General features: G+C 31.6%; 1 protein-coding gene across 1 annotated transcript in view; it reads right to left on the bottom strand.

The window, feature by feature from the left end:
* The window catches only part of LOC130440742 (cell adhesion molecule Dscam2), a 125500-nt gene that overhangs the window by 60779 nt on the left and 39179 nt on the right, over positions 1 to 25542 (bottom strand). The window contains exons 2-4 of the mRNA XM_056774055.1: positions 20360 to 20523; positions 18517 to 18673; positions 6149 to 6415 (exon numbers count right to left, since the gene is read on the bottom strand). Of these exons, the coding sequence (XP_056630033.1) occupies positions 6149 to 6415; positions 18517 to 18673; positions 20360 to 20523 (588 nt within the window). The remainder of the gene's footprint in view (positions 1 to 6148; positions 6416 to 18516; positions 18674 to 20359; positions 20524 to 25542) is intronic.

The following is a 25542-nucleotide window of genomic DNA, read 5'->3' as shown; positions in this document are numbered from 1 at the left end:
ACATCAAAGAGTTGAAGCCAAACGCCTGATCGGCTTCTCAAGGGACATCAGACTTTGGTAACGTCAAGTGGAGCACGACGGGCCTTTCTGAAGGCCTATATAACAAATAGCATTTCTTCATGTCTATTTATTTGCAAATTGATTTTCTCTTCACTAATGTACGATTACAGTGCAAAAAACGTTTTATTTCTCAATCACCTAAGACTATACATAAGTTCCTAAGCTAACTTTTAAACGTTTGACAAGATTATGAACGTAATATTTGATTTCAATGAACCTTGTCTTCTCGTCGGTTCAACTTTAAGCTTTAATGGAACTGATCTCTGTGAAGATATCGGAAAAAATTTCTTCTCCAAATAAGCCACCACCAAAAGACATTTTGAGAAAGATATTTAAGCTTATAAATATTTTCTTCCGCGTTAGCCAGACACGAAAACGTCTATTTGGAGTTTTCGCAAACTCCACTTTTAACAAAACGTTTTTCAATCATGAATAGTCCATTTTTGATGTATTGCGGCAAAATGCAATTTATGAACTCTCTATTTTCTATTTCTAGTAAAAGGTTTCTTAGCTGGTTCTCTGCTGATAAATCTTTATTCACGTCAAAGTTTATATTCTGCTGAATCATTTTTTAGGTAAATATTTTATCTCTGAGATCATGCTGTCTTAGAAAACGATAAGATTTTTCACCTTGTCATGATCTTCGATTATACAATCCACTTACGATTGATGCTGGAATGATGTATTTCCAACCGTATCACATTGGATATCTTTTTTTCGAGAAAGTCGGTGCTCGCATATCTTTCTGTCGTTTATTCTTTTTTCAACGTATCCACAAATGAATTTTCAAATAAGCATGTGTTGAGGTCGATCAAATTAAAAGCTTGTTACAGTGACAAAATGTTATTACAAAATGAATTATGAAGATAGGGAGAAAAGATTTTTTTCTTCCAGTTGACTCTGTATGGGATATAAACATGTATAAACTCGATATATTTAATGGAAATATGATAAATATTTCTTTTATAAGGGATAAAAATTCAAGATATTGAAATATATTAACGTTTCTGTTCAGTTTTTCCTAAAAAAATGTTACTACACCATCCAATCATCGATAATCCCGTTCAATTTCAAATTAGAACATCCCTATTTTCAAGGTTTTGTTTCGTAATGTTCATTAAAGCTCTTCCGTATGCGAGATAATTATTTCATTCCATAATTTAGCCGTTCATTGTATGAATATTCAGAAAAAGTATCTTCTACTTCCATAACTGCACGTATATAGTTACTCGAAAGTGCATTATTTAGAGTTGTAATTAACTTTAAAGTTCTGCAACCAGGCTTCGAACTAATTTAGACTAAAATGTTTAGCAATTGTAGTTGCCTTGTTAAAAATTTACACTTGTATGCTCAACTTCATATCATAGATAACTTCTTCATATACTGTAATCAAAGAATAGATCTCTGATCAGTATTAGGTCACATAAAGATTTTGGATATATGGTTGAATCTCAGATTTATCATAAACAAACATATAGCTCAGTAAAACTTCTCATAAAGCTGACCTTAAGTACTGGTTGTATCACGAAATCGGTGTGAGTTTTTTTTACCCCAAATTACGATGAAAATCTGGAAACTAAGGGTCTTACCCAGTAGAAGCTCCTTCAATTATTATAACTACAGTTATTGCTTTGCTTCTACACCAACCACTTAGATAATTACGGCTTCGTCCTCTTCAGCCTTCTCTCTAGGTTGGTATTCACATGTTTTGAAAACCGCTGTTCGTTATTCCAGGTTCCTATGAAGATCATTATTTCGAAAGTATAAGTTGAATCAACGATGCTCCTTAGTACTTTATTTTGGAATCACTGGATTATTTGGGTGTAGCTTTCGCTGACATATCCCCATAGTTGAATCCCGTAGGTTTCAGGATTTGTTCATATCCAAGTAATATATTAAAAATTCGCAGAGTGAATTGTCTTCCCAGCAACCACTACATTCTTTTGTATCTAATACCTAGCTCTTCTCGTTAATTTTTATTTTCTCAAATTGATATTCAAAATTTCTAAGCAAAATATGTAACGTGGAATTAGACTAGAATCAATTCTATCATATTCCTACTTTTGAAATTTGTTGTTGTTCACTGAATTCACCACCACACTCTTGAAATTGACCAATAGTTACAATGGCGAACCTGATCCAAAAAACGCAGACGGCTTCATTGGTCGGATAAGTGAGTTAATATTTCGCGTCATTGCATAAAGAGAAACATTACAAAAAAGGAATGTACTTGAAGAAAGACACTTCGAATTGGTTATCTGCCAACCGTATTTACCAGCTCCTTCCCAATGACTTTCTGCTGTTTCCTAACCTCAAAGTTTCAATCTCAGGAGAAAGATCTTCAACGAGGAGGTTATCGCATACGTAATCGCTAATTTTGATGGGAAAGACATCAACGATTATTTGGAATGATAAAAAAGGATATTTCGAACTACGTATATAAACTTAAAAAGAGGTTATGTTAAAAAAATAGGTAAAAAAGTGTACCAAAGTGAACTCATAAAAGTAATACAAAACATTGACACATAATCATTCAAATTATGTTGTTGGGCAGTGTTAACAATATTCTAGTTCAAGAAATAATAGAGGTCTGCGAAAAAGAATATTTTTCAAGATGCGTGAGATAATTTTCTGAATCATATGTTTCGAGTTACGCTGATTTCAAAAATAACTTCCATTAATCTCTATCACTTCATTGAAGTTTTCTTTCATATGAATTGAGTGTCCCATTGGAAGAGATGCAAATACAGATAAGCGCCATTCTGATGAATCATGTTCTATTTCAAAACATTTTGTACGCCCATGAATATCATTGCAATAAACCAGATTGCTCTCAAACGAGGTACCAGATAATGAAAGATTTTTCTTTTTTATCCTAGAACCTAGCAATTTGGTTGCACCTTTCAAAAGATCTGACTAGGTCATTGAGTTCAAGCTTAGAAAAAAGTTGTCTACTGAATAATCTGATCTAGATTCGTTCTGGGGAGCATGTCCTCTGCTTCACTCAGGATGTCATCTAAATTAGGAGGTAAACGCGGAATTGGTATTTCAGAGCTATGGGACACTGGTTGATTAGCTGAGTCAAGGCTAGGATGAGATTTATTTTCTTCTTATTTTTTGTATTAAATCCTTCCAAGTCTACAGAGCAGAAATAGCAGTCATTTGGGTGATTATTCTACTCACACCATATCATAGAAATGCCAAAACAACATGCAGTTTTCTCACCTTTAAACCACAAGCAAAATAAACTTTCTTCATAAAATCATTTATATTTCTTTGATGACTTTTCACACGTCAAATATAACATAAGCTGTCTGAAGAAATTACTGTATCTATATAAGCCAAAACAAATATAAAAATAAGCGTTTGAATGCTGAATGTCAACTGAATATGGCACAGGGTCAACTAGATAATGAACTAAGCCTGTTCAATCTAACTTAACATGTTTAAACACAACAATAAATGTAACTGTTTGCCTAAAACCAAAAATTCTTCATCCTCCTTTTTCCTTCATGTACCATATGATATTTTCTCAAAATTTATTAATTTTCTATTATTATTAGAGAAAAATAAATATCTCCACTAGGTGAATTTTCTTCTTTTCCAAGTATTCAACTTACGTTTAGTCTTGAAATATCTCATTCAGCCTCAACTATCTTAATTATCGTGGTATTGCTTGGCATTCTTTTAGCAAACTTGTTCACGAACTGCTGACCATAGAGCTCAAGCGTACGTTCTGTAGAAGACAGCCCATTACGAACACCCTTTGTGTATTTGTGAAGTGAAAACGGGAGCTTACCCGAGACTCATTTCACCGACAAAGATCAAACGAAATATCTGAGTAAACGCGTAAGAAAAAGTTGGGTCTCTATTATAAACGAACACCTAAAAAGAATGCCGTTGTCGAATAGCGAGGCTTTTATTTGTTTGTTTTTAAAATTTTTAGCTAAGTGTATAAATTCCAATAATATGTCTTATTATATATCAATAATTTCATGTCATACGAATACATAATTTTTTCTTTATTAACAAAATATGAATTTTCACAGAATTGACAATTTTCTATAACGAAAGTTTGCACACATCATTTTTCAACATCTTTGTTATATCATTTTGAGGATACGACTTCTTCTAAATATCATAAAGCAACTGTAGTAGTCTTCTATCTATCATAACGCTTCACAATTGCTTCAGCTTCTGCTAAAATAGCTACTGACATTCGTCGTTAACAATTCTTATATATAGATTGGCAACTAAGTACTTTCGCTTATTTTTTGGATAACTTGTGTTAGGGCTGATACTGGTCACATTGACGGAACTTTAGAAGCAAGTAGTGCAAGAGCAATAACTGTTCTATAGGTTGCGAAGAGGCTACATGTATCAACAATTCAAAAACACTTAAAATGTCTTGGGCTAGTTAAGAAGCTTGACAGTTGGGTATCTAACGAATTGGAAGAAATTCATTTAACACAAAGAATCAACATTTGCGATATGCACCTTAAGCAAAATGAAGTCTACCGTTTCTTGAAAAGGCTCATCATTGGTGATGAAAAATGTATCCTGTACAGTAACATAATTCGAAAAAAATCATGGAGCAAACACGATTAACCAGCACAAACTACATCTAAAGTTGAAAAACAACAAAAATAACTCATTCTGTCATTTTGATGGGATCTTTAAGCTGATTTCAAGGAACCAAACGATCAATTCTGATTTTTACTGTCAACAATTAGTGAAAATGGGCGAAGCAATAGAAAAACGACCAGAATTGTCAAATCGGAAAGGTTTAGTCATGATAATACCTCACACATCTTTGGAAACTCGTGGGAAACTATTGGAGCTTGGCTAACGGTGACTTAAATCGCATTTGGTTCAGTTTTTGGATGATAAGGACCAGAAATTTTGAGCGCGGAATCATGAAGATAAAAATAGATGGCAAAGATCATTGTATTATTGATTGATAACTAGTCTTTGTTGGAAAGAAGTGTTTTAGTTTATACCACAAAATTACTTCGCCACCAACCAATAATATTTTGCAATAACATACAGACTTTTCTCAATTGTGCTTTTCCAACAGATTTTTTCTGTACAGCAATATGGTAAGAAATATAATTACTTATAAGTTTCGTCTTCATCAGTGCTAAAAGCCCGTTATTTTTCACTAATCTTGTTTATTCAAATCCATTCATTTGGTGCCTAATTAATTAATATCAGGACATTTTCTCTAACTGAAATTTTTTAGTTGGTACCCTTTTGGAATTCCCTTTATATATTACGTACTGATATTATTATTGTAGATAATAATATCTTATTTATTCGAAACTTTTTTTTGTATAATGCATAGATTTTTAATTATAGCGCACCAAACTTTTTTCAATATGGTTTTTGCTAAATATTTAGTTGATGGTCAATGATAAATTGAAAATGGTAGTAACTGAATTGTAGAGCATAAAATTTTCTATAAATTTCAAGGTGATGAGATTTACTGATATTCACGTTAAATTTAAAAAATCCAAATTGAATACCAACCTTCATATTCTTCTATTCAAAAAGAAATCATTTTTATTATTACAATATATATTATATATAATATAAAATAATACTGTACAATATAAAATAGCATGATACAAGCATAACGTTAATTAATAATAACAATAACAATTCTTACGATGTAACGTAACTGAATATTTAGCAAAAACCATATTGAAAAAAGTTTGAAGCGCTATAATTAAAAACCTATGCGTTATACAAAAAAAAGTTTCGAATAAAAAAGATGGTAAATATTATTATTTACAATAATAATATCCACAATTTTTGTCGTATGATTCGCGGTTCGCGAGATATTCAATAAAACGTGTTTTTCAAGAGGCTGAAGTACGTTTTATCCAGAATCTACTCTTTTGGTTGGGGCAATTGGACTATTAAATGTTCGCATAATTTATGAAAGTGACATAAATCAATATTCTTATTTGATATGAAAGTTCCTTTATTGGTTAAAAACTACTAGCAACACAAGAAAAGAAGTTGTGCACATATAATACATATTTATAAATCATTTCCAGTGGTTTCACTTGTTTTATTTACTTACCAGTTAATTTATGTACAGTACGACAAGCATAATTTTTGTAGCCGTCCCCAGGTCCGGCGTTACTTATATACAGATCACCGTTGGCCAAAACTACATATTTTCCGCCAATGTCGGTGTTTGGATATATATTAATGCTGTCTTCTTGAATCCATGATGTCACCATTACATATTCTGATACAAAATTTGGAATTTTACATTTGAGGACAGCAGTATTGCCGGCTATCACATACTCATCGTGTACTTGAATATCGTATTTTTGCTTAACAACTGTAACAAAAAGGAAAAGAATAAATGAAAGAATGAACAGGATTTCAATTATAAGAATCAGTTAACTTGTAACCAAATGAAGGAAGAAAAAAGCTTCAAATAGACTACTTCCTGGGAAACTCATTTTATATACAGCAGATATCATCAATGATAACGATTATCCAAAATAAAATGTTAACGGATTTAAATACCCAGAAGTATCTTTTTACATAGAAACATGTTTCCTAAAAACAAACACGGAAAATCATTCGTTTATTTTTAACAAGGATTCAAGTAACAAGAACGGGATAATAACTTAACGAAGCAAATAATCGAAAACGCAAGAGAAAACTAAAGAATTTCCCTCTTTTATGTCCAATGAAATAAGAGTATGCTTATAATTCCCTAGGGTAAAAAAATCTCAGATTCAACTCAAAAATACTTTTACTGATATATAAGAAAAATTTAATGTAGAATAAACTTTGATTAGAAAACCAATATTACAAGAAAATTATGTCGTATCAAAAATATAACAATATGTTGGTAGCTCAAAGAAAGCCAATCTTGATTTTCCTATAAATCTCAATTTGGCTTCAAGCTTGGTATGCCTCTCAGCTTCTGTAGGTTGTCTCAATAATGGCTTTTTCTCCTATCTATCTTCTTTTCCAGAGCTTTTTCCATTGTTCTGTAGCTTATACCACAGAAGTGTTCGGATCCAATGAAGGACTTGTCTGTTATTTCCCTTTGCCTTGGTGTATCCCGGAATCTATTATAAGGTAACTTCATATTTCTTGCTTAGCTCGTTCAATTTATCCAGGCAATCCCAAACTAGTTTGAAATTTATGATGTTGTCGGTTAGGATGATAATCTTTTGTTTGCGATCTAGATTGAACTAAAGACATTTTTCAATTACATAGATTCAAGTATAAAAAACGTGTTTTTATTAAACATAAAAGAAACCAAAAAGCTTGGGCAGAATAAGGAGCCCAATATTATATGCCGTAATTGCTACCAGTTGGGCTTGAAGTGGTTACAATTTTTAGTATCCATTTGAAATATATTGTAAAAACTCATTCAATAGCTCAAAACATTTTCTTTGTTACCCATTCCATAATTTTCCTTCAGTCCATGTTTAAACTATGATAGTTAGATCTTATTTGTATGCATCCTTTTATCAAAGACTTCCATTACTTATAAATTCGATGTAATGAAACACTTTTATAACAGAATTAACTTATGTACTTGAAACATGAATCATATTCAGAGGAATTGCTTCATTCAAAATATCTGCTTTTTTTGGGAATGGCAAAAAAATTATGAATTATATATACATCATTCTTACTGCAGCTACATCCAGCGATGATACTGACTTTAAAAATATTACTTCACATTTTCCTTCGCGGTAGCTATTCTCAAAACGCTGTTCCAGTGTTTCGGGAGTAACCAAAATGTAATTGTGCTATTCTGAATAATTTGTAGGATGCCGCTCGAAACTTTTGAATTTTTATTTCACAAAAGTAGTAGCTTATAAATTACATATGAGAAATATAATTTTCTATGAAAAAACGTAGTCTCGTACTGAGCAATGAAGTATCAGATGTCGTTATACATAGTCAGTCAGTCAGCGGATTCCTAAACTCGGATCAAACATAAGTTCATTGCAATAATTTCGAGTTCATTCATTTTTTTGTTGTTAAAGTATTCCCTGTAGCCATTGAACATCACCCCATTTGAAAGGGCTTCCAGAAGAATATTTTTTCTTTAATACCAGAGTGTGTTGAATTTAATTTTTTTCACTCAAGTATTCAATTCAATTTAATTACAAATGAAAATTTTGACTTATGGTCTTATGAATCTGTATGTTTGCTCGATATTTTTCAATAACTTAATAATTCTTATCTAAAACTATAATTATGATACAAATCTCTTCAATCTAAATTATCCAATGATAATTTAGAATGCATTATTTCAATATAAAATATGATATCAATGTGTTATACATTTTTTTAATGAGTGATTCACGGTATGTATTAATCGAACAATGCTTCAAACAATTATCAAAATAGAATGCACATTCAGCAATCACGGATAGATAGAATGGTGACTAAAGAAATATTATTGAGCATTATCGTCAACAGTACGTCTTTACTTTTCAGTAGTAGTTTGTAGTTAAAGTGCAGTTTGAGAAAAAAAAAATATAAAAATTCAAATATTTCAAAGTATGTCAGAAGGAAATATAAGTATCGTGATGGATGAAAATAATGTCACCATTGCAAATTCAAAAGAAGTTCATCTTAAACCGAGATCATGGTATAGAATTCTTGAGTGCCAGATATATTTGATTATGGTGATGGTTGTTTTCGCTGTTGTTATTGCCCTTACAGTTAGAAAGTTTCAGCAGGTACAAATATATGTTTATGTATATAATTAATAAATATTTAGGAGCTTGAAGACATCAACATTGTAGGAAATCTTATTCCTATGACATTATATAAATAAATTTCAACCCTTAATTTACCGAAAATACTCTTTAAAAATGTTTTTATTCACGAGGAAAGGTTAATCAATATAAAATGCCAGAATATATTGAAATGTTTGTTGGTATTCAAAATGGTGGCCGCATAAAAATTATATATTTTTTGTTTTAATCTCTGTTAAATTTATGAAAATTAATAATTTTTTGATAATGTAATTGATAAATGATGGTACTCAATTTTTTTGAAAAGCCTATCTTTTTATCAATTGAAACAGAAGCTGATTTAAATTTTTGAATGGAAAATCCTAAAAACTAATAAAATTTTTTACCGCCAGTTCTAAATTAGGACCAATTCGTCACCTGAGCATCAAACTACATCTATTATACTGGATTTCCAGCTGAAAATCAAAATTGTCCATAGATAACAAGATTTTTTATATAAAATCATCTTAGAGCCCATGTAAAGGTACTGTTTACAACTATGGGATACCAGAGGATCCAAAGTAAAGTACTAAGGCGCAATAGAAGCACTCTATGATGTCTCTAACGAAGTAATTCACCATGACATCCCCTAGAATCCATAAAAAAAGTCATTAAACGTGTTAGTGCCAAATATAGTGAAAGGGGTCAGCTCATCCCAACGTGCTATCCAATCAGTTAAATGTGAGCGATTATACTGATGTGCGAAGGTTGAAACGCTTGATGTTATCCGATCTGAATGATGAGCAAAGATAATTTTAGATATTTAAGACATATAATAATAAAAACTGTATAATGAGACAGATTGAAATTTCAAAGAAGTTACTCGCTGAAATAATTCTCCACAAGTCATCTATACCTTCACATTAAACGCTTATTGTCTATTAGGTAGATTGCAGTTAGTCTGAGAGTTGAGAAAAAATTATTTGAGTGTTTTTGAGAAATTAGCAGCTGAATTTTTTTCTCTATCTACACATATGTTGGCGGTAGATTGAAAGCTATTAAGTACGCAACCAATGCCATTGATATATCAGGGTCAATAATTTTTGAAACCAAAAAAAAATAATAGAGAAGGGGATGGGTTTTTAATGGTTACAACGTTTGTATTGACAGTTTTTCCACCTTAAAATTTACGTGAAAAATTAAAAAAAAAACAAGGTTTTCGTTCTTATTTTACCTCAGTACAAGAGAAATGTTTTTCATGAAATTTGTTTTGTATTTCTAATAGAATGTAATTCATTTGTTTTGAAATATCGAAAAGTTCCCTAATTCTCAAACGTCTAATAATCTGTTTTTATAAAAAGTCGGTGAGATTTGTTTTCGTTGAAATCTCAATATTATCATCACTATGGTAAATTTTCTCACAGAAGGGAAAAAAACAACTAAAAATAGTAGCATCCGGGTCTTTTTTTCAATCGTTTGTACAATTTTTAGTAATTTAATAAAATTTTATACTATAATTACACGAAAAACGTGAAAACATAAGTAATTATAGTCTATTTAATAATAGTTTCTAAAAATTGTACATAATGATTAAATAAAATTCACAATGTGAGTTTTTTTGGTTTTTTTTTTCGGAGGAATTTATCATGGTGATGGTTAATTCACCCCATCAGAAAGAAAAGATTCCGACGAACAAAAAACTCACCCACTGATATTTTAACGGAAGAATTTTCGTTTCAAAATTAGGCAGCTTTTTTGATATTGAGTCAAAATTGAATGAAAAAACAAATTCTTCAAATAAAATACAGTGTGGTTAAAACATAACAAGGTGAGTTTTCATTAAATTTCGTGAAAAAATGTTTTTTGTAAAAGATAGAAATAAAAAACCAAAAAATTGGTTATTTCATTTTTTCATATCAATTTTGAGGTTATGTGAAAAAGTGTATCTTCAAAAGTTTTTTCTCACCTACAATCTTGCTTTTTGCTTACATAAGATTAGTAGTTTTGACAGAAATTGATATAAACCGTTTCTTTCCTTTCCTCTTCCCGACCTCAAATCGTCCGTAAATTATTTTTTCTTATACAGTGTGTCTACTGAAATTGGAACCATAAGGAAAACTTTTTCATTAGTGGTTTTATGAAAAAAAGTTATTCTTGATAAGAAGTTCTGCATGGGCAAAAAATTAAAATTCAACCATCAGAACAATCAGATATCAATTTTTAAAGTATTATACGAGGTTTGTCATGAAATTTGAATTTTGTGCAAGAGTAAAATATCTTTTTTTATTTAGAAAATTTAGAAAACATTTAGAAAAATGTTGTAAAGTTGTTTTAAATCAAAAGTAATATCCAAATATGCAATTACAGCCATTTATTATGAAAATTCTCCTCCAGATTGTCCTACAGCTTCAACATATCCACCTTCTCTTTATTTCATTTAATTGTTTAATTGTTTTCAAACTCTTGTATCACGTTCCGTATCACATTTGGAGTAATTTTTTGGCATTCCTCAGAAATAATACTCTCCAAATGGTCTACATCATCAAATGTTCCTCGCTGATAAACCTTCCTGTTTTAAGTAACCCCATAAAAACAGTCAGCAGACCTAGGAGGACAAAAAATATCTGAATACTTGTGAATCTCCTTCCCATTAAACATATTTTCAAGGGGTACTCTAACGTTTAATGTACTATGGAGCGTTTTGTTGGAACCAAATTGTCATATGGAAGGTCGTGCAAAAAATCATTTACTTGATTTTCTAATGATTGTGCGGTATTCAAGGAATGTCGAAAAAAGGTCCAACTAATTTATATTTGTACACACCACACCAGTTTTAGAAGAATATCGATTCCGAATATTTATTACAAAGTTTGGATAACTGTTAGACCACCAGCGACAATTTTGTGATGAGAAGGTTCCGTTTGCCGCATTAGTTCTTTCAAAAAATTGAGGGCAGAATTCAAAACGAATATCGTAATCCCTTGGTAGTAACGTGTGTACAAATTGCGAATTGTATGAATTTCAAAATATTTACCACCGTACCTTTACTTACTAAAGTATCACTTCAAATTCAGTGTCTTCATTCGCAACCCGTTTTCGGCGTTTATTCTTAAATTTATTTTCTATAATACTTCAACTAGCTCTAAATTTATTCAAAATTTTTGTAACTGTTGAATACCTAATATTTCTATACGGATGTCTATTATTAAAAATATTTACAGCCTCTCGTATACTGCTTCAAAAAATTGATATCTGATAGTTGCATTTTAACTTTTGGACCATGTAAAACCTTTTATCAAGAATAACTTTTTACATAAAACCACTAATAAAAAAGTTTTCCATATGGTTCCAACTTAAGTAAAACACACTGTACTTTTATCTCACCCTCGTCCTGTTCCAATAAGTTTAATTCTACTATTATTTTCTTTTCGTTTCCACTCTCTATGATTTTTGAAAGCTTCTACCCTGGCCTATTAACTGAGAGTTAGATAAATGGAATTTTAATGATGATTGGTGTCAGCAATATTACGAGAACTCAACAAAAGATATGCATATTATTTCACGAAATTCATCCATATCTCTCCATACACGGTAAGCAGGATAGAGAGGAAATGCAGAGAATTGGGACACGTTATGAATGTACCGAAGTAAGGTAGACCTTACGCTTAATGCAAATATTCAACAGGATGTAATTTTCTCGGTAATAGACGTAGAAACGGCCGCGATTATCTATGGATTTATATATTGAGAAAAATTTTTAATTAATAAACAAAATTCTATTATTGGAGTGTACATTGACTGAAGATAACTGGGATCGACGAATTGGATTCTGTACGTAGATTTATTTATTGATGTCTTAGTCTAGGAAGAACGTCAAATGCAAATATTAGTATTCTAAGAAATCATATTAGTCCAGTTCATGAAATTTTTGAATGAAAATTTCATCTTGCAAAATTAATTTAATACTAAATTTTATCCAATTTATGATGTAAATAGTAAAGTGCCTTCTTATTTTCTACATTTCTTATTACCTTTAGTAGTTCGACTACTTTGCTTCAGTGTTTTAAAAGAATTTCCAAATTTGGAGTCTTATTTTCTTTTTTTTTCTTTATCCCCTCTTTGATTTTTTTTCTAATACTACTCTTATTTTGGTATATTATTTGCTTCTTAATACTTTTTTAGTGGTCCTGCTTTGCTTAAGAATCTCAAGAATTTCACTGCAGGTGCAAATTTGAAGGATACTCTTTGCTGATCAACTTGTTATTTATATCTTATCCATCTAATTCTAACATATTACTCTTTATTATCTCATTACTTTCACTAGAACTGCTATTCCGCTTTAGGATTTTATGAGATTTTCACTGCAAGTGCAAGTTTTGAGTTTACTTCCTTACTTTATGCATTTCCTCCTTGAGTTTTTTCTAATTTTGCTTGTCCAATCTTATTATTACATATTATTGTTTCTTGTGTGTTTTTTATCACTTTTATTGGTGCTGCTGTTTAGCTTTAAGGTTTCAAGAGTGTTCAATTTTGAGTCTTCTTCCTTACTCTATGCATTCCCTTTTTGAATTTTTCTCGTCCACTCTCATTTTGACAGATTATTGTTTCTCTTGTGTGCTTTGTATAACTTTCACTAGTGCTTCAGCTCTGCTTTAGAATTTCAAGAGAGTTTCACTGCAGGTACAAATTTGAAGTACTCTTTTTGTTTTGTATATTTCTTTATTGATAAATTCGATCAACTTGTTCCTTATATCTTATCCATCTAATTCTAGCATATTACTCTTTATTATGTTATTAATTTCACTAGTACTGCTATTCGACTTTGGGATTTTATGAGAGTTTCACTGCAAGTGCAAATTTTGAGTCTACTTCCTTACTTTATGCATTCATTCTTTGCGTTTTTTCTAATATTGCTTGTTCAATCTTATTATGGCTTATTACTGTTTCTTGTGTGTTTTTTATCACTTTTACTAGTGCTGTGCGGCTTTAAGCTTTCAAGGGTGTTTCACTGCAAGTGCCAATTTTGAGTCTTCTTCCTTACTTCATGCATTCCCTTTTTGAATTTTTCTCGTCCACTCTCATTTTGACATATTATTGTTTCTCTTGTGTGTTTTGTATAACTTTGACTAGTGCTTCAGCTCTGCTTTAGAATTTCAAGAGAGTTTCACTGCAGGTACAAATTTGAAGTACACTTTTTGTTTTGCATATTTCTTTATTGATAATTTCGATCAACTTCGATCTTATCCATCTAATTATAGCATATTACTCTCTATTATCTTATTACTTTAACTAGTACTGTTATTCTGCTTTAGGATTTTATGAGAGTTTCACTGCAAGTGCAAATTTGGAGTCTACTTCCTTACTCTATGAGTTTTTTTCTAATTCTGCTTGTCCAATCTTATTATTACATATTATTGTTTCTTGTGTATTTTTTATCACTTTTATTAGTGCTGCTGTTTAGCTTTAAGGTTTCAAGAGTGTTTCACTGCAAGTGCAAATGCAAATTTTGTTTGTTTTGCTTTGTACATTTTTTCATTAAAATTTCATCTGAAGTTATTTCTTCTATGAAATTTTGGCATCTCACTCTTTCATATATCGTTTTTATTACTTTTACTCTTGTAGCATCTTTATGTGTCCTAGCAAAAACTGCAATTTATATTCATTATTTAATTTTGAATTCAAGTTTGTCACAGCGGTACATCGAATCAAAAATATTGTTGGATCGAAAAATGAACTTTGTCATAATTTTTGGATCCTATTAGTTATTCATGCTTTTCATTTTTTTCAGGCTCAGCAGATTTTACAAGAGAGGCATGAAAAAAGAGCGATTAACGTTATGGTTGCATATTTGGATAAATCGACTTCTAATTTGCAGTAATTTCAACCATTATAAAATAAGAATCAGTTTAAATAAAGCGTATTTCTTAATATTGATAAGTTATCTCAGTATCGATGATATATTGTAATTCCCTAGACCCCTGGATAGCAAATAAAGTATTTAATTGAGCTAAAAAATATAATGTAACATTAAATCAAGTATCGTAGTTTCAGTATTCTTAGAAGAGAGAAAAAAATTTTATGATTTTTAATTTCATTTATTATATATATATATTAGCTTCCGAAAAGCTTCTTCATTATTATTTTCAGCTATTTAATGACATTTAGAGCAAGCTATGATAATAATATTGACGTTTCATCTTCAACCATCTTCAGAGATGTCCAATTTTCCTCTGTAGGGAATCGATTAGTACAGATTGTTGGTGACATTGAAATTAAAAGTCGACTTATTTTCATGTAAGGTAATTTTTTTGCAAAATAATGAATTTATTTCACAATTTAGCCGCGCTCGTATCTTCTCGTTTATATCTGAGAAAGAGAATATATCAAATCTTATTGGCTCAAAATATTGTCTTCTTTATGTCTCCATACCTCTTCCAGGTCTTAAGATAGCTGTTTACCTAACCCCAATATATTTTGATCTGATAAGGGTTGTCTACCTTTTATAAACACTCAATTGAAAATATTGTGGTCAAGAGAATTTTTGATAGTCTTCGTAATCGTCAGTGCACGTAGTACAAAGACCATTTGACTGTTCATCTTGAGTTGTGGTGTTAGTTACATCAAGTTTCTCACTCGAAAGTCGCCAAAACCACTTCGAAATATTTTGGGCTTCTGTTTCATTTGATTTCAATAATTTAACTGCAAGTTCAAATTCCAATTCCATCTCTGAAGATTGAGCAAGTCCTTACCGTCTCCAGGGGATATATAAAAAATAATGATGATAGAGACATCGCTTTGAAGAACGAATCATATATGTTCAAATACTGATAATTACTTTAATTTTGAAATTTATAACATATATATAACAACTTTCAGTGTTAGTCTACACATGAGGAATCTCCACAATTGAAATATTTCTTTTTCGATGTTTTTTATATACCATATAACATTTTTCGATCAGTCAAAATACCACTAATAAATATTGTAAAGCTTTTCATTCATTTTCATTTGCATTACAATGAAAAATAAGATGGTGTCGAACCTTTTTTCACGTTTGGATGGAGTGTGATTGTATTGGATGTTCGTACAATGTTAAGAAAAATTGTTATTCAGCTCATATATCTAAGGTCTATTTGATTCATCATGCTTTTAGGGAATTGGATTTGCCACGTCCCTACGCGTTTTACAAATTCCACCGTATTCTGATCAGGCTACAAATGTATCAAATAAACATTGAATAGATAATATCATGTATAGGATCTTCTTAAAAAAAATTGTTTGAAACCAGTAACGCATTGCGATACCTTGAAGTTTCGAACAATAAACTGTAAACTAAACTACTAAACTACTAAAACAACTAAATTACGTTCATAAGATAAATGGTTTTCTATGGAAACTCGTTTAAACATTGAGTTGCCTTGTACCAAGAACTATTTATCATTTGAGCTCATGTCCGATTCTAGAAACCGTCTAAATTATCGTGAAGCACTAATGGACATATTTTCGAATAAAAATCACCGTTACGGTTTATCGTATCAATGATAGATATCACAGAGCTTCGAAAATGATCGATTATTTAATCAGTAATGAGACGTTTTTATCTTGAGTTATGAATTAAAAATTATAATCGATTATTATTGAGTGGTACTCGTTACTATTATATAATGAACGAACTAATAACAATAAATCATTTATTTTGGATTGCTATTAAACGTACAATTACTGTGAGTAGTTGGTGGAAAATTGTTATTTTCCGATAAGAATTTTTTTATCTAATTCTTCAATTAGTTTATTGCTTATCTTCAGACTCAGACTTCTTACCTGTTGAACACTATTTGTATAAAGATTTTGTCTTTGATTGAATTGATTAGCTTCGGTTTTCGATGCTCTTTGGCTCAACATCTTCTGTAGTAGATACACGAGGTAGATTCTTCTTCTAAATCATTTAGGGCTTCCTCCGCGGTATGCAGCTTTAGAGAATAGAGGGCTGTATAAAATACCGCTGGTAAATTCACCATGAATATCGACTTGTTTCAAAAAATGCTACCCAGGTAATATTTGAGTTTACAGCATTTTCAAAAATTATGTTCTTAAATATTTTCCGATCAAAATCTTGAACATTATTTCTCCGTAGAGATTTTTTTCTTTTCTCCTTACCTTATAATCGGTATTATTAAAAGTTTCGTCTCTACGAATATATCTCAACTGGTTGTTTGCAGTTTTCTCAAGGAATTCATATTTTTGTCCACTATAGAATGCCAAAAATTCGCATTTCTAAGATGCTGAGGATCCTTTTTCTTCACTTGTTTCGAAAGCAGAGCGCAGCACACACCCAGCAAAAAATGAAGTAACAATCTAATGTATCGATTTCAACACTATGGTAAATCTAATTTGAAATCCAGGCGACTAGTGAAGAGAGAATAAATATATGGAATATCAATACGTTACAATCTGTACTATTCGATTCTCTTTTGAGATGGTCTAAATCTCATTAAATGGCTATTTATTCAAATTAAGAAGCTGTTCAAATGCTAATGTATTGATTAGATTCGATTTTAAAAATTAAAACTTTAATGAAATTGTGGTATTAAGATGGCCATCACTCCCTACATACTTATTCTACGTATCGGCATTGGGCATTGTTATATTATATGATGAGTCCAGTTAAGGATTATTTTTAAACAGTCGACCAAAGCGAATATGGATTAATTCATAGACACCCTTATATCAAGACACAATATAGTCACATCTTTCGAGAAGGTAAAATTAAGATCTAGGTAGAAATTTATTTTAATGACCGCCGATTGTATTCGATGAAAACATGACAGAACAGAATACCATCTTAATACCACAATTTCGTTAAAGTTTCAATTTTTAAAATCGAATCTAATCAATATATTAGCAATTGAACAACTTCTTAATTTGAATAAATAGCCATTTAATGAGATTTAGACCATCTCAAAAGAGAATCGAATAGTACAGATTGTAACGTATTGATATTCCATATACTTATTTGAAACGTAAAAAAATCCATCATGTTCGGAAAAGTTAAAATTACTGCCACGATGTTTGGTTCATTCTAACGCGAATTGACGGTTATGTATGGATGATCTATAATCAGAAGTACGTAGAACACGATGAAAACCATCTAGTTAACGAAAGATAAATCTCTAAGCTTCAATATAGTCGCTTCTGGAAACCATCTGGATGAGACCAATTTGCTACTTTGTGTCGAATTATAGACTAACGGTTTAGAAAGAAACGTCTTATCATACAGTCTATCTCTAACGTTTAGGCTGGTGTAGTAAGATGACTACACTGAAACGCAGGATTGCTATCGTAAGGATTATAATGGTCAGCTTGATGTTATGTTCACCAAGTTCTACAAACCTCTCTTATCTAAATGTTTTTTCAAGCAGTTGACGTTTATACATTTCCATGGGGAGAAGAATGTTTGGTTTCTATCCCCATCCACACACTGAAGAAGTTAATACACAATTTTAATGTTTTTTAAACACATAAAAAGACATCGATGCCTGGTTGTCTGTTCAACTAGGAGATAGTCAACCTCATTATTAATTTTGTTTGTAAATCTCAAAAGAATAGTGTATATAAATAAAGAAAACCGAAACTTCAATTGTCAAGAATGTTTTCGGATTTGAGAGACTTAAACATAGAAAATGACTGGACAATTATTTCTATTAGAAACATTCAAGCAACTTACCAGCTTTCACATGTACCTCTCTGCTGACTACAATCCCCAGAGCACTTTTTAACCTACACCGGTAGAGAGCAGCATGCACATCGTGTCTATATCGTTCGTTGGTGAACGGTGGGAAGACAAGAGAACCGTTGGGAAACAGCAGTCTGAGTTCAGACACCTGAAACATTTATGGAAACTGATTATAACTACGATGGAAGCGGTAATAAGTTGAACGAGCGAAAGTGTATTCCGTAGTAAATGGGAAATATGGATTAAGGAATAAATTAACTTTTGAGGAAAATTAAGCTTGAGGTGTTCTTACTCCTTTATATTAAGGTAGAAATAACAAATGAAAAATGAATAAAGGAGAACAAAGTTCGAAGATTATAAGATATCAAAATTTATCATCACATATTTCGAATATTCACCTACACTAAAAGAAAATGGGAATGGATAAGTTCACACTGACTGGACACGAAGTGCTATTAATTTAAAGCGTAACGTGTTGTACCACAAACACACGCACGTGCGCGTCACTTGATAATTAGCTGCTTCACAAATAGAATCCTCAAATACGACACAGAGATTTTCTCCAAGGTGTACCTCTAAACTCAGTCCTTGATCCTCTCTTGTGAAACAATATACAAAATGTAGGAACTGAGATTACCGAAACTCGTAGCATTCGACGACGACGTGACCGTAGTAATCGTGGCAAAACACTTGAAAAAGATCAACTTCATCATCTATCTCGTCTTACCGAACTTAAAAGGTCCATATCAGAGATGAAGAGCTTTGTTGTCGTCAGAAGTCATATCTGTGATCAGAAACGTATCACTGAGCCAGGAACCAGGAACCAGGAAGCAGAATTTTTTCATTTTATCGGTTGTGTCCTGAAAATTGCCATCGCATATCGCATAGCGTAGGGCAGAGAAGATCTATCGCGCTGTGCGAAGAAGAGTTAAGGATGAACGAAGAAACAACATAGGTCGTTCTCAAACCGCGTTTAAGGGAAGATGGATCCACCGATTCATTACACGGATGGATACTTGGCTCAGCCACGGAGAGTTGAATTACTGGCAAAGCTGGAATAGGAGTATTAATGAGGCCTAATAATGTTGTGGTGGATACTATTTAATCAACGGAAACTGCCTGGACAGCAACTAGTACGTTTACCGCTGAAGTGTAGAGGAAACTGAAGAGAACAAAAGGTAGAGGAAGGGGCTAAATCGAGACGAAAGATGCAACTGAAGTAAAAGCTATATAGCTAGATCCTTTCGCAACGAAGTAATACTTTTCTACTGCTCATTCCCCTTCTTATTTCTATTTTAGTAGAAGATTCTGATTGTGTTCTCTTTCCTTTTCTATTCGGCGTTGGTGTGACTCTCCATTGTCCCTAGAAGGAACTAATTCTAAGCAAATTTCAACTTCAAGGCTACCAATTTCAAACCCCGTATAATGTAACAAAAATATTGAAAAATTGCCGTGGTTTTTCATGTTCGATGTTAGCTTGACTGAAAAACTTTTAAGGGTGATATCTCGTAAAAGGGTGGGTTGAGGAAATTTTGTTATAGCCCAACTTAATTGCATGCTAGTGAATTTTATCGGATACATTTAGAAACACCATGTATATTGATTGCTTGGTTTTTGTTCAATACTAAATGCATTGCAGATCATGTTTTCTTTCATAGTTCGCTTCTCTAATAAAACATGGTTATTAAGCTGATATTTTTTATTAGAATATAAAAATAAACACTCGCTCACGATCTTTTATATGTTCCATTATAGAATTAGAAAGTGTAGAGGACGACTGTTCTAAATTGAAATTGAACACGTGAATTTGGTAGTTTCATATGAAGATACTTACCTGATGTACCGGTGATCCGTCAGCTAGAATCCATTCAACTTCTGGAAGAGGACTACCCTGAGCAGTACAGTCAACTTTACCACCTGAGCTGTTACTAAATTCCACTCTATGGGGAGGTTCATGTATGAACAATGGACCTTGTAGATCGACACCACCACCACAAACTAAAGCAAAAAAAAATTCTTAAGAGCTAAATCAACACAATTTTTTTTTTACTCTAAACTAGATATTTTGCGGTATTTTATACATTTTTAATTTCCTTTATAAGGACAGAAAAACTAATTAGAATATAAATTTTCTAAAAATCGAATCACACTACAGTCTAGAGATGTGAAATCGAAGTAGGACACTGCTTCCTGATTTCCCTGTCCAATTTGTCCCACAACAACTCAATCAGGTTTAGGTACGTACCCTTTGCACAGAGTATTCGATATCGATATTGTTTCTTATCTAGGATCTGCTACAATGTTGCAATGTGTATTATACCACGTGGATTATACAACAAACAAAAAGCTACATAAATTGTGACTTGGTTTAATAATTTCGTCCCAAAAGCATTAAGTGCCAATACTCTAAATCGCTAACGAAGAACCTTAAGTTTATTCATGACCATAAAGTTGTAGCAATCATATTCTGGAGCTCCTGTATCTTATTATTGATAACCTAGAGGCCTCTTTGATACGTAGGGACATCGAATTGGAAGAAAGCATGATAATACTGAAATAACGAAGGACTTGTTGCGAATGATGATTTCGAATAAAAAATTTTTTTCAAAACGATTTACATAGTTGAAAAATTTGCTAAAAAATATTTCAATTCTATTTTTATTTTGGTTTAATGCACACGTAACTTACGATATTTCAGGTGGCACTTCTATGAACTTCAGTCTTAATTCCCATTGACTATTCCCTGCTTCCGAAATTGAATGAGCACCCATCCAACACATATTTTTTTTTTATAATTACCAATATAGAATAAACAAACTAATTCTGTGTTTTTATAGGTCATCTGCCTCATAATTTTATCTATTCTTCTGGTGATTATTCTGATTTGAACCTTTTTTTATTACGCCTTGTATATTATCTATAATTAGAGACAACCACCTTGTCGACCGGTTACATTTTGATTCTTATGTTCAGATTGTGTCTCAAATCTGTAAAATCAAATTGATATATGACCACCCTTTGAGGTAGTTTTTATGGTTTTCTTTTATATTGGGAATTATACGTAGGTATGATGTACAGTTTTGAAATATAAAAGAAATGAGGCGATTTACTATAGAAATTTCCAATCAATTCACCGTCTTCGATAGGATTAAATTGGAATCTCAGTAATTACTAGAAAACTGAGGTTTCTATTTTCTCTTTATTCAATTTCAGAAGAAATTGAAATAATTTTTCAGTTTCTGTTGTTTCTGACATAAACTATCATTGATTTTTTTACTCTATTGTTAGGTGTTGAAATAGAACTGAATTTCCAGTATATATTCCAAACATTTGAATATGAATTTAGGTGCACTACGACTAGAAATGAATTTAATTGCAAAGCGTGTCTTTAGAGAATCTACACTAACGAAACTCTTCTCGAAAAGTACCAAATATTCGTAACTCGATCACCACATGTAGCGTTTCTGCGGTTTCCTTACAGCTTTGTGTACTAGTTCCTCAGCCAAATCACCATGATAAACAAAACATTTAATTAATAATATAACCGAATGAATATTGCGATTTGTTTCATTATTTTATCAGTGTATACAGTTATAGAAGTATTCTCCTTGGGAGATATTGAGAATTAGGCATATTTGTTTGATTCATTCGCATTTGGCTTAAGCGGAAAGTTTGATTCATTATTCCGTACATAAATAGTCATTGTACCTAATGCAAAATGGACCTAAACTCTTCATGTGTATTGCTAGAACCGAGGGCGGTCAACGCTTACCCGACGCCTAATGTGATTGCTTCAAGTTCGTATGGTTTTACTCGCGATTAGAACATTGAGTAACAGCAAACTGGAAATTCTGTTAATCACACGTGTTATCAATAGATAGTATGATTTGATCAATTTCACAATGATAATATTTTATTTGTCATTAGTTCGAGGTGTGTAATAATTTTTTACATGCCAAGGACTGAAAATGCTATTTCAGCCGCGGCGTACACAACATACATACAACAACGCATAAGATCCAAAACTTTTCCAATTACAGTGAGTGAAGAAAATAAATAATTGAGAATTATAAACATTTTATTTATTGAACAATATAATGTACTCAATGATATTTGTAATGTCAATATTAATTTATTAATTATTTGCAAAAAGTAATGTTGATTGCAAGTGCAGGACAATTATTAATATTTATTGGATTAGATACAGATGGAATATGTATATCACATTTAAGGAAGTTAAAGTTATTTATTCCAGAGCGTCCCGAAAGTAATTTGCGGTACGGAAATGTCACTTTCACTACATGGAACACTCAAAACGCAACTTTTGGTGTGTAAATGAATACAGAACGATCAACTTTCAGATGACGTCGTCTAAAAAATTATTTATTGATCCGTCTCCAAATAAGTTCTCTTCTGAAACTAGTTTCCTGGAAGTCACTTTTCACACATATCTTATTTTTATAAATATTATAACGATTATTGACAGGTGGTTCAATCGTGACTTATACTCATCACCCCAATAACAAGTTTTTTACGTTGTTATCGAATAATCTAGAAGGAGTTTTCTGGAATATTCTAGTTGCGTTTGAATCGCCTACGAGGATATTAGAGAGGATTATAAAAAAGATCTAGTGAAAACGTCACTTTTCAAATAAGTATATTCACGTGTATAGAAATCGGTCCACTGTAAACTTTTGACTTCAACTATATTATTTTTTCAATTATTCATCAGATCAACAAAAATATGATGTTTGAAAGACGATTTAATACGTGTATAAATTTATTTTTTCGACTTGACATAGTGAAATTAATCCATTCAGCACATTAGGTTTTTTTATTATTAACATAAATAAGGTTATTGGTAATTTGAAACTTAACACTTAAATTCTTAATAATGGGTATAATCTACGAATAGGCATAGATCTAATCAAGTTTCTTTTTCTTTTGTAGCAATTAGCTTTGGGTAGGAATTCTAGCTCAAATTCTTCTTTTTATATGGGATTTAGGTCAGGACTGTATGCTGGTCACTCCATATCTCGTAAACCGACTTCTGGAATATGATCCTGCACGATTTTGGTGATGTGCGGCTTTTTATTGTCACGCATAAAAGTAAATTCGTGTCCATTTGATAAAATCTCCTCAATATATCTATCAGCCGTTAAAATCGTGAATACAGTAACCCCTATGAATGAACACAGGGTCGATTTGTGATACTATAGAAACTGCACCCTAGATCATGCAGGAACCAACTTCATAAGCACTCCGCACTTCAAAGCGGAAATCTGTAAATTACTCTTTTGGTCTTTTTCGATCACTACAATGTTCTGGTCTCATCTGAGAGCCATAACACATCCCCATTGTTCTAACGTCCATTTCACATGATCCTGTGCAGGTGTGCTTACCGATTAGCTGGAGCAAGTTTTGCATCAATCGCAGGTGTTTTAGGGGTCAGATTTTTTCTTGGAGTATTCGTCTTACTGACTAATATTCACTTCTCGCACTCACGGAGCTGCTGCTGCAATTGAACAGTATTAAAGTGAAGATTTCTTAATGTTGTTGATACAATAAAGCGGTCATCATCTTCTGCCTGTTCTAGGTCGCCTATAAAAGGATTCAGTCTCCTCATGATGCTGGTACACTCTGCACACCTTATAACTGCTGACCAAGTCCATTTTTGATTGAAGCAATAACTTGTACGGCTTTTTATGGTGTAGTATGCATTGAAGTAACACATTTGAACACTATTAACATCATGAAAAATCCGTTAAATTAACACGTTTCATTTATTTACCGGTTGCTACGCATACAAATAAGCCTTGTTAATAAATTTATACTCATATCAAAGCATATTAAATTGTCTTCCAAACAGCATACTTCTGAGTGTGATCTGATGAATAATTTGAAAAAAGCTCACAGAGTTTGCGAATATCAAGATTTGTTATGAAATTATATTGAAGTTTTCTTAATTGCAATTGCAACAAGAAATATGGTTCAAAAAATTGTGGTAAATAACAGAATTTATCACACTCTTCTCTGCGACTATCGCTAGTCTAAATATGATAATAAATTTATTATTTGTTTATATACTGGTCAAATTAAATTTTCATAAACTGAATGTGTAGCTTAGAAAAACATATCTAACAGGTGTATTTTATTTGTATTTAAATTGAAACTGCTTCACTTTCTTATTTATTCTCATCTTAGCCCTCTGCATGGGGATCATGGTAGTGGAAAACCTTATACGACTCGATTAAATAATCTAATTCATACTTCTAGTACCACAGTATTACTATATGAGCTTATACAATTCTTAGTTCATAAACTTTCAACACTATAAAAATTTAAATTCGGTGAAAATTGCGTTTTCATACTGTGTTGAATATAAAATTTGTCTGTCAACCCTCTTTCGACTCAATTTTCTTGAAATATACCCTAACGTTAGTTTTTTTCTTATTCGATGACTCCTTTTTCATATCAATTCCAAAACAAGCGTTAAATTGCCTTTGAATTGACATTTAAACTAATTTAAATATTTCTTCAATAAATTTGGTACAGGGAACGATAATAGGATTTGAGAAATATTAGGAGCTTGGATACTTTACTCTTTATTCCCTATTTTCATTCTCCAGATATCAAAAATCAAATCGTTGTGACTGATAGAAACCTGAAGAATGTTGATGTGATTATAGGAACTATATAGAAATAAACAAGCTATAAAGCTCGCGAGTCTGCTAAAATAATTGTATTTGTATCTAGCGCCAGAAGTTCTTCGTTAATCGAGAATTGGAATTGAAAAAAAATGAAGATAATTCAATATTTCCTGCACAAATTGCGAAACAAAATGTATCCAGATGCTTAATTTCATACGAAAATATCTAAAGTAACCAACTTCTGATCTCTACACTGGTCATTATTTTTCGGGAACCTCAACTAAACTAGCTAATACAGAAGGCATCATAAAGTATAAAAATCTTGAATATTGATTCACCTTAAATAAATGAAATAATTCACGATTTT

Source organism: Diorhabda sublineata, chromosome 2, assembly GCF_026230105.1.
Source record: "Diorhabda sublineata isolate icDioSubl1.1 chromosome 2, icDioSubl1.1, whole genome shotgun sequence".
Lineage (NCBI taxonomy): Eukaryota > Metazoa > Arthropoda > Insecta > Coleoptera > Chrysomelidae > Diorhabda > Diorhabda sublineata.
This window is presented reverse-complemented; position numbering and strand designations above follow the sequence as displayed.